This window comes from Orcinus orca, chromosome 9 (assembly GCF_937001465.1).
Source record: "Orcinus orca chromosome 9, mOrcOrc1.1, whole genome shotgun sequence".
Lineage (NCBI taxonomy): Eukaryota > Metazoa > Chordata > Mammalia > Artiodactyla > Delphinidae > Orcinus > Orcinus orca.
The window spans coordinates 60,717,437-60,726,085 of NC_064567.1; the positions used below are offsets into that span (position 1 = coordinate 60,717,437).

Sequence of the window (8,649 nt, forward strand, 5' to 3'; positions counted from 1 at the left end):
GTCCTAGTCTTTAGTTTACTATGCACTGGCCACTATAGTATCCACTAACCATATATGACTACTGAGTGTTTGAAGTATGGCTATCAAAATTTAGATATGCTCAGGTATAAAAGTCATACTTGATTTCAAGGACTTAGCACAAATAAAAAGAATGATTTCATCAGTAATTTAAAAAATATTGATCACCTATTGAATATTAAGAAAATAATATAGATTTATTCAGTTAAAATATATTCAAATTAATTTCACCTATTTTTACTTTTTAAGTATGGCTATTGCATTGTGTGGCTCACATATATCTACTGGACAGAGCTGGTTGGATAATCACAAGTTGACTTATCTGTTTACTTTTCATATTTGTTCCTATTATTAAATTCCCTAAAGTTGTAAAAAGTAGGCACCAGATAATTTTCCAGCATCTACTTAGTGGTCCAGGAAACCCACATATCCAGTGTTTGTTTCAAAGGAAACATCAGAGAAAATACAGTGGACAATTTCTTGATTTTTTACTGCATTGTAAGCTACATACTTCCAAACATGAATTATTAAATGTTCAATTTAATAGGTCAATATGAATCTTCTCTGGGAACTTGCCAGACTGTTTTTCTCCCTGGGCCCCTGCAAAGACGTTAGAGACTTAAGTTTTCATGGAGTCATCTGAGTGAAACAGTCTCCAGATACCAATTCTGACCCCCAGATGACCTTGTGACTATTTAAGTCTGGGACCAGTTTTTAAAATTTGTTTTATTTTCTTGCGTTTTCATTCCTCTTTGTATGTTTGTTGTATTTTTGTTATTTTGTTTTTGTCTTGTTTTATTTAAATCTGCTCTCATGCCAACTCTATTAGAAATCTATGAGAATTAGATAAACTGAACAAAGGTTTTACTTCGACCTACTTACTGAGGGCCACCTGAACTTGATTATTCTGTCAGTAATAGCTAACATTTATTGAGCATTTACTATAGGTAAAGCGTGGTACCAAGTGTGTGACACGTTGTCTCCTTTAAGTAAGCATCTTTTGAACATAGGGAAATTGAAGCTTATAGAGATTAAGTAACTTGCCCAAGATTATATACTAGTAGGCAAAATTTAGACGCAAACCCATGTGTGACTCAGCACTTCCTCTCTTAAATACTATACTGTTTGGGTTGATTTGTCGATGAAGTATTAGGTTGCAGACACATACTGGGCAAGGCTTTGTAGTCATTGAATGTTCCAAAGGTGTCTTTCTGAGGCTGAGCCAAGCAAAACTTCATAGTAAGAAAGTTATGAAGAGAAAGCAAAACTTGGAGAAATAGAACATTATCCTTTGTATAGCTGACCCTTTTATTTGAAGAGGTCTCAAGCGTTTTCTTTTTTTGCTAATCCATAGGGCATGAGAGAATATTGTTTCAGTTAGATATACTTCAGTAACTTCATGTTTGATTTTAAATCATTGGGAACTCTGAAAACTCTTGGTTTCTTTCACAGGTCTAATAAATTTTGTGCCTCTGCTTTACTTTGCCAGCCTTAATGCTTGGATTCTGTTAAAATTAGTGTTTCCTTTATCAGTATTTGAATATTGTATGTTAACAATGTGCTATTTATTAATAATGCCTGTTTCCATTACTTTTTTAGGGTCCTGGTTGCTGTTCTGATCTTGCAGTTTCTTTTCACTATGTTGATCCTACAACTATGTATGAGTTAGAATACCTCGTTTATCATCTTCGTCCGTATGGTTATTTATACAGATATCAACCTGCCTTACCTGAGAAGATGCTAAAGGAAATAAGTCAAACATACAAAAACGAAGATACAAAAGTAAATCAGGAGCCCTTGAAAGAAAAACATAAATGAACAGAGGTAAAATGTCTAGCATTGCACTGAAGAAGAACTTCTCCATTTCTGATATAGAACACTGGAATCCCAGTGAGGAATTCTTTCTAAGTGAACATTCCATATTAGAAATTTTTCATATGAATGACTGTAAACTGAAGCTTTAAGTGAGCTGTGAAGTCTGTTGAAATGTGTTTTGATACAGTAATATATATACATATATGAAAAACTTGTGTTTTTAAAATGGTGGCCAGGCAGAGGAACAAGAAGAGATTTTGTTGCCTGTTCCTGACCACATGTATTATTTTCACTGAGAAAATTAAACAGTTAAATTTGCTAAAACTACACTGCATCATTGTTAGTAACCCACACACGATGCTACACAGATCTGCCTTAAAGAAAATTTAGAAGGAAATATTGTTGCTCAGTGTTGCTTGTAAACTCAAAACATGAGTTTATATTTGCAGTATGATATAAATGAACCAACCCCCCCCCACACACACACACATCCAACTTTTGTCTAATGAAAATTTTGCTGTGACTATTTATAATTGGCAGTATTTCTTCCAGAGTAAGGTAGAATAAGAATGGCACTTGACCTAAAGTGCATTAATAAAACCACATTTTGAAATTATCATGGGCCTTGACTGTATTATCTACTTGGTTCTAATTAATAGTTAATCTTTTACTGAGTCCCCGTTGTCTCTTTCCTAAACATGTTTAACCATTCTTGAATGCCATTCTCAACTATTAATATTTATTTACTGAAAGTGTTAATAGCATTCTGTAAACATGCATTTTTAAATATTTTATTCCCAAATTTGCCCATTGTTAATTATGGGTAACTAATAAATAGTAAATGTAGTGCTATTTGGGGATGCTTTTCTTATATTAGTGCCACTCTCAGGAATCACTAAGTAACATTTTTAGATGATTATTTAAAACTGTCCAACTACATAATTATAGTTCCTTTCATTCTCATCCTGCTGAGAGATGAGAACTTGTTTGTGCCTTTCATAACTTGTTTAAAGCAGAGTTTTGAGACTCATTTTCAGGCTCTGAGGTGGCTGTTAGTTACACTGGCAAAATAATTTATGAGATTTTGACCAGAGTTAATTAAAAACATTAAAAAATGCAGAGTGCTTAAACAAATTGAAATATGTCAGATATTAAAAGACCAAATACTTAGTTTACGAATAACAGCCTGAATTTTGATGCTGACTTATTTGGGATGATTGTTTTGCCAGTGGACAGTTGTAAGAGAACTCAGTCTTGATGACATCAAAAACACATTCATAAATGTTTTGTTCTAATTTTAGGTACCCTCTATTTAAAGAATTTCTGGAAGGAAAGAAAATTTAAAATTTTTGTTGTCTTTAGCAATATCATCTGAGTGTATCCTAACAGAATACTTTACAGACTTTCCGTAAGATTATCTTAAACGTTACAAATAATTTACATTTCTCTTATGTTTTATCATTATGCTAATTTTATGTGGCTGTCATGCCACTGATTCTGCTGCTTAGCTAAATAGTTTATTGTGCCAAAACATGTCAAAACCATGACCTCTTTCAGCTGTATATTTGAGAGGATGTTCATCTTAGTAGCTAATTATGGATTACTCTGTCAACATAGTGAAAACTTATACCAGTTTTTACCAATTGAATTGTTTTTTGTTATTTTCAAGGTGATATCATCTGCCAGAATTTCAAGGCGTTCATTCTATTCTTTGAACACCTCTTTACCTTGGTATGGATAGGAATTTATTTGCAGTCCGTACATGCTACTTTTCTGTACTAGAAGTATAACTGGTTTACCATAAACATTCAAAAACCTTAAAATTGATTCATAGGAAATCAACATTGTGATGAATCCTGGGGTCTGAAGTCAGACTGCCTGGATTTAAATTCTTGCTCCATCACTAGTTTTGTAGCCTTGAGCAATTAATCTCTCTGTGCCTCAATTCCCTCATCTGTAAACTAGGGACAATAATACTACCTACCTCACAGGATTTATATGAGGATTAAACGAGTGAAAATGTGTATGGCTTTTAAAAACACTGTTTGGCCCAGAGTATGGAGTGCTAAGTATAAAGTTTTCTTATTATTCTTTAGCTTGGAGTGTAAATATTTGTTTTAAATGAATGAGAAATCTGCTTTAATCAAATCAGGTAATAAAGGAAATAACTCATACATTTCTTACAATAAGTAATAGCTAGTTTTTATTTGATGCCTACTGTATGGCAGGTAACGTGCTGAGATACTCTGTGTTAATCCTCACAAATTGGGGGTTATTCCCATATTATAGATGAGAAAACTGAGGCTCAGAAAACTAAAGTCATTTTCCACTGTCAGAAAGCTACTAAGTAAAAGAGCTAGGATTTATACTGGAAGCCTGTGTATTCTTTGCCCCATGTTAGCCTTGAGGTTAATCATTAGCATTATTTCCATTTTTACTTAATGGCATGTGACATCTGATGCATTGGCCAGCAGTAGTCAAATTAACCAGCCAAATTATCATAGTGCTTCTTAAATTGTTATTGTTATTATACTCGTGCCTGGGAGCTTGTTAAAACGGAGATTTCAAGACCCCAATTCCAGAAATTTTGATTCTATCATGGGACCCAGGAGTATGCATTCTTACCAGATACCCTGGGGCACTGGTTCTCCACCAGTGTGTGGTCCCAACCATCAGTATCAGCATCACCTGGAAACTTGTTGGTAATGCATCCTCTCCTGGGTCTCACCCCAGGCCTACTGAATCAGGAACTCTAGGGGTAGAGGCTAGCAATTATGTTTAAACAAGCCCTCCAGGTGAGTCTTATTCAGCATTTCCCTAAAACCTGGTGATTCTGATGCCAATCATCCTTGGATACTTGCCCCATAAGTAAGGTTATCTTTCAAAAATTTAGATAAAGCATGTTTTAAATGAATGTAGTTCAGCATCACACTATATTAAATGTAAAAGACTAAAGATAATTTAAAGGATCAGTGGATCATTCATTTTGGCAAAATTTTTCAGCTTCTTCAGTGTTACTAATATCAGGGCCCACAGTAAAATATGAAGTTTAGTAATTTCATATTGGGGCAGAAAAGTTTCAGTAAATACTAGTAAGTATATATTAATTCATTAAAAGCATACTTAAATGAATGTCATAAAAAATGTCCACAGTTGTTAGTAAAAACATTTTAAATGGAGGTAGCAAAGTACTATTTTATAATGTGCAGAATGTTTTTCTGCCAATTCATACTATCAAAATTTCATCACTTTTCAAGAATCAGTTGACTGTCCTATAGGACCTAATAAAGAAAAAAACTCTCCAAGTATTTGATAGAGCACATAAAACCAGATTTCATGATGATAATGACTTACTGTCTTTTGAATTAAGATTTTTGTCATCTGAGTAAATGATTTTAGTATGGTCTCAAAACAGGCTTTTGCTATCTTACGTTCTCCAATATATACTTGTATTTTCAAGTGGGAAGTTCATAGATGATACAAAGCAGATTTTTATCCCAGAGTTCAATTATTTGTTTTCAAATAAACTTCAGAGGAGTTTTTGTTACTGTAAGAAGATTCGAAAATAAATCACTGACCGATTTTTTTTTTAAGTATGGTAATTGGGTTTGAGCATTAAATTTACTAACTGGTTATTTTCATAATTGTTTGAGTATTCATTTTTCACTTCCTTGAGCCGTTATACTGTATTATTATGAGATTGAGTCTTGAAAAAATCCTTCATTTGATTGATTACATCAAGTCTACCCTTTTATTCATTTAAATTTTCATTTCTTTAGAATATTCTCTGACAATTTCTGCTTCTTTGTATTTATTGCCCTTTATTTCCTTGATAACTAACTTCCATTTTCTAACTACTCTTAATTCTGCCTTCGCAAGGTTAATTTGGCTGTTATTAGTGATTAGAGTTTGTATGTATCACTTACATTATTTTATACCTATTAATGTTAGGTTTCCCTATGAGGTTGGAAGTAAAAATTTGTCTAAGAATAATGCCTGCTGGCTCTCAGGATACTTGACCTACTTAAAAGTCTACAATGTTAAACTAATGCTAGATATACAATTAAATGAAGTAAAATTATTTGGATTCTATTACTTCCCAAATTCCCCTTTTCACAAACAAAAAAACCTCATTTGCCTCATCTCTCTACTTATTTATAGTAAGCCTGACAGAAGCATACTTAAGAAATCTAGGGGACAACCTGTGGTTTATTTTGTGCTAAATGTAACCTCTGTTGATTTTTAAAAGATGGCTTATGTTTATATATTGGAGTTGAAATAGAGATTTAATTCAAATTAGAATAAGAAATTTTATAAATTCTCTTTAGAGAAACCAACTCTGAAACTAGTTTCAGAGTTGAATAATGCTCTATTTCAATTCCTTTACCTCTCTAGTTTTTAGTTTATATGTGTTAAGTTTAAATAACTTTGCAGGGCCCTGCAAATTAATAATCCATACGAAGTATATTATTAGAGGGAAACTAATCTTACTGCTAAGCAGTGTGTTATATTACCCAGTGAGCGTTTGTGTTTTGGAATTTAAAAATTATGTAAGGTAATAGTATCATGAATGATTTAAAAATGTCTGGTGACTTGCTTATTTTAAGTGATCACCAATAAGTCAGAAAAATGTATTTTTAAATATGTTTTTTAAAGTGCCTTTTGAACATTTTTAAACAATGGATTTAAACAACTGCATAAAATAAATTACCATGTTTAAAGCTGTTTTATCTGATTATTTTTAACTGATGTAAAAGTTGTGGGAGAAACATTGTCTCTAATGGGTAGTTTTGGGGTTGTTTACCAAAAATATTAAACTATTTTCCCATCAAAATTATTCAATTTAAATAGGCTTAAATAATTTTTACTGCAACATATATTATTTTTCTTTAAAGCAACAAAATATTCCACCTCTGATTTTGAATAATGTGCCTCAAAAAACAGAAACACCTACGCTGTAGGCCAGGTAAGTGTGTGTCTATGTATATATGTGTATAGGTATACGTATATGTTATCGAAAGAGGAAAAGATTGCTTTTCTATTTCTTGGTATATTTTGATCTGTCATGTACACTGAGAAATTAATTTATTCAACTAATTATTTATTTAAATAATTGTGCCCAGCATCTACTAGAAATACAGTGGTGAAGAAAATATACAGGATTTCTGTTCTCCTAGAGCCTTAATTCTACAGCTAGACAATAAACAAATTAATAGATGAAGGAAGAAGATATTTCAGAGAATGGTGGTAGGAAAATAAGAGTGATATGGTAGAGCAATTTTCTGGGTGGGGTGTCAGGGAAGACCTCTGAGGTAATATTTGAGCTGACCTGAATGACAAACATTTTATATGCTTCAAAAGGCATTTATTTATGTCTATGAAGTTCTTTGCTCCTACTATGTAAAAAAATAGTAATAATAATGTTTCCCACCTTTGTGTAATCATGCTTTGGGCATATGTGAAGGCTCATTGAAATGTGATCTATAGGCCAAAATCTTTGTGGTTTTAGGCATATTTCATACAAAGCTCAGGTCTATTGATATTAGATCGGCCTGGGACTTTTAGGATATGAATAAAAATTGACCTACCTCTTCCTAAGCAAATTATTACAGATGTTCATAAGGCCCCTGAGGCTAGCCTGTCTGCCTCAGTTTTCAGTAACTGCTACCCAGTATGCTACTTACTAGTGCCCAAGCACATATATGTATGTACCAACATATATATATACATGCAGTGCCATTTGGATTAAGCAGCTTTAGAAAAGCTAAGGAGATAAATGCTACTTCATGTTGCTTTAGTATCAGAGTTGTACAGTTTAACATATCCAGAAAGTCCCATGTTTTCCAGTCAGTAGTGTTTAGTTGTACTGCTAGTTAATGTCAGAGAAGAGATGTATTTACCTAAATATATACAGGTTTATTACCTATTTTAAGTTTTCCGAAGGTATAATCCTGGAAAGGATACATGATTATTGTTGAATTTATTTTCTTGCTAAAGGAAAGGGCTCTACCCCAAACATATTTTATATCAGATCTAATAATGCTGACGATATAGATTGTGCAAATAGAAATTCCTTTACTGTTTAATTAAGACTGAATGAACATTTAACAACTGGAGTTAAGCCACACTGACATTCTCCAGATAAGTCTGTATTAACAAACCATGAAAGTAAACTTTGTTTTGCCATAAGTTTGATTTTTTTGCTAATTAATGTTTAGTTATTTTGCCTATAAGTTTAACTACCATAGTTCTTAAAACTATCGTTGTGTTGCATCATTTCTTCTGCCAAAAGAACCACCCATTATTTCTGCTAGTGTTTCTTATATTCTGTTTTAGATATTTATTTTTTCCAGGACTGAAAATTTGTCCAGGGCATTTACACTTTTTTTCTCCTATATATTGCCTCTGTATAGTGCAGCTGAATACACCTGTTTACTTTGCATTCATGAAATACACATTGTTTTTATTTATTTTTTATGAGATTCAGTCCTAGGATTTTAGCTATTTCAATTTTCGAATGAATGTGTAGTTGAAAGATTAACAGTAGTTCCTCATTTGTAGAACTGCTAGATAATGTGTCTACGTAGAATTAGAGTGCAGTGTCTTAGTCTTAACAACTAATCGTTTTGATTTTTGTCAGCTTCAAATCTTTTTTTATAGAACTTTAAACTGAATTGTCTTTCCTCCTATTCCTGTTAACACTGGAATCATTCTCCTGGTAGCATTTCAGTTGAATTTCACTTTCCATTATTTTTGTTTTTAGATTGTAGAGAAATGGTAATAAAATCTAGAAAGGAGTTTGAGAGAGAAGTAATG

At 32.6% G+C, this 8,649-nt stretch overlaps 1 protein-coding gene across 3 annotated transcripts in view; it reads left to right on the forward strand.

The window, feature by feature from the left end:
* C1GALT1 (core 1 synthase, glycoprotein-N-acetylgalactosamine 3-beta-galactosyltransferase 1) overlaps nucleotides 1-6,557 on the forward strand; it is a 39,991-nt gene extending 33,434 nt beyond the window's left edge. For all 3 annotated transcript variants that reach the window (XM_033420447.2, XM_049714829.1, XM_004265556.4), the window contains one exon: nucleotides 1,618-6,557. In XM_033420447.2, the coding sequence (XP_033276338.1) occupies nucleotides 1,618-1,836 (219 nt within the window). In that variant the 3' untranslated portion in view covers nucleotides 1,837-6,557. The remainder of the gene's footprint in view (nucleotides 1-1,617) is intronic.
* The last annotated feature ends 2,092 nt before the right edge of the window (nucleotides 6,558-8,649 follow it).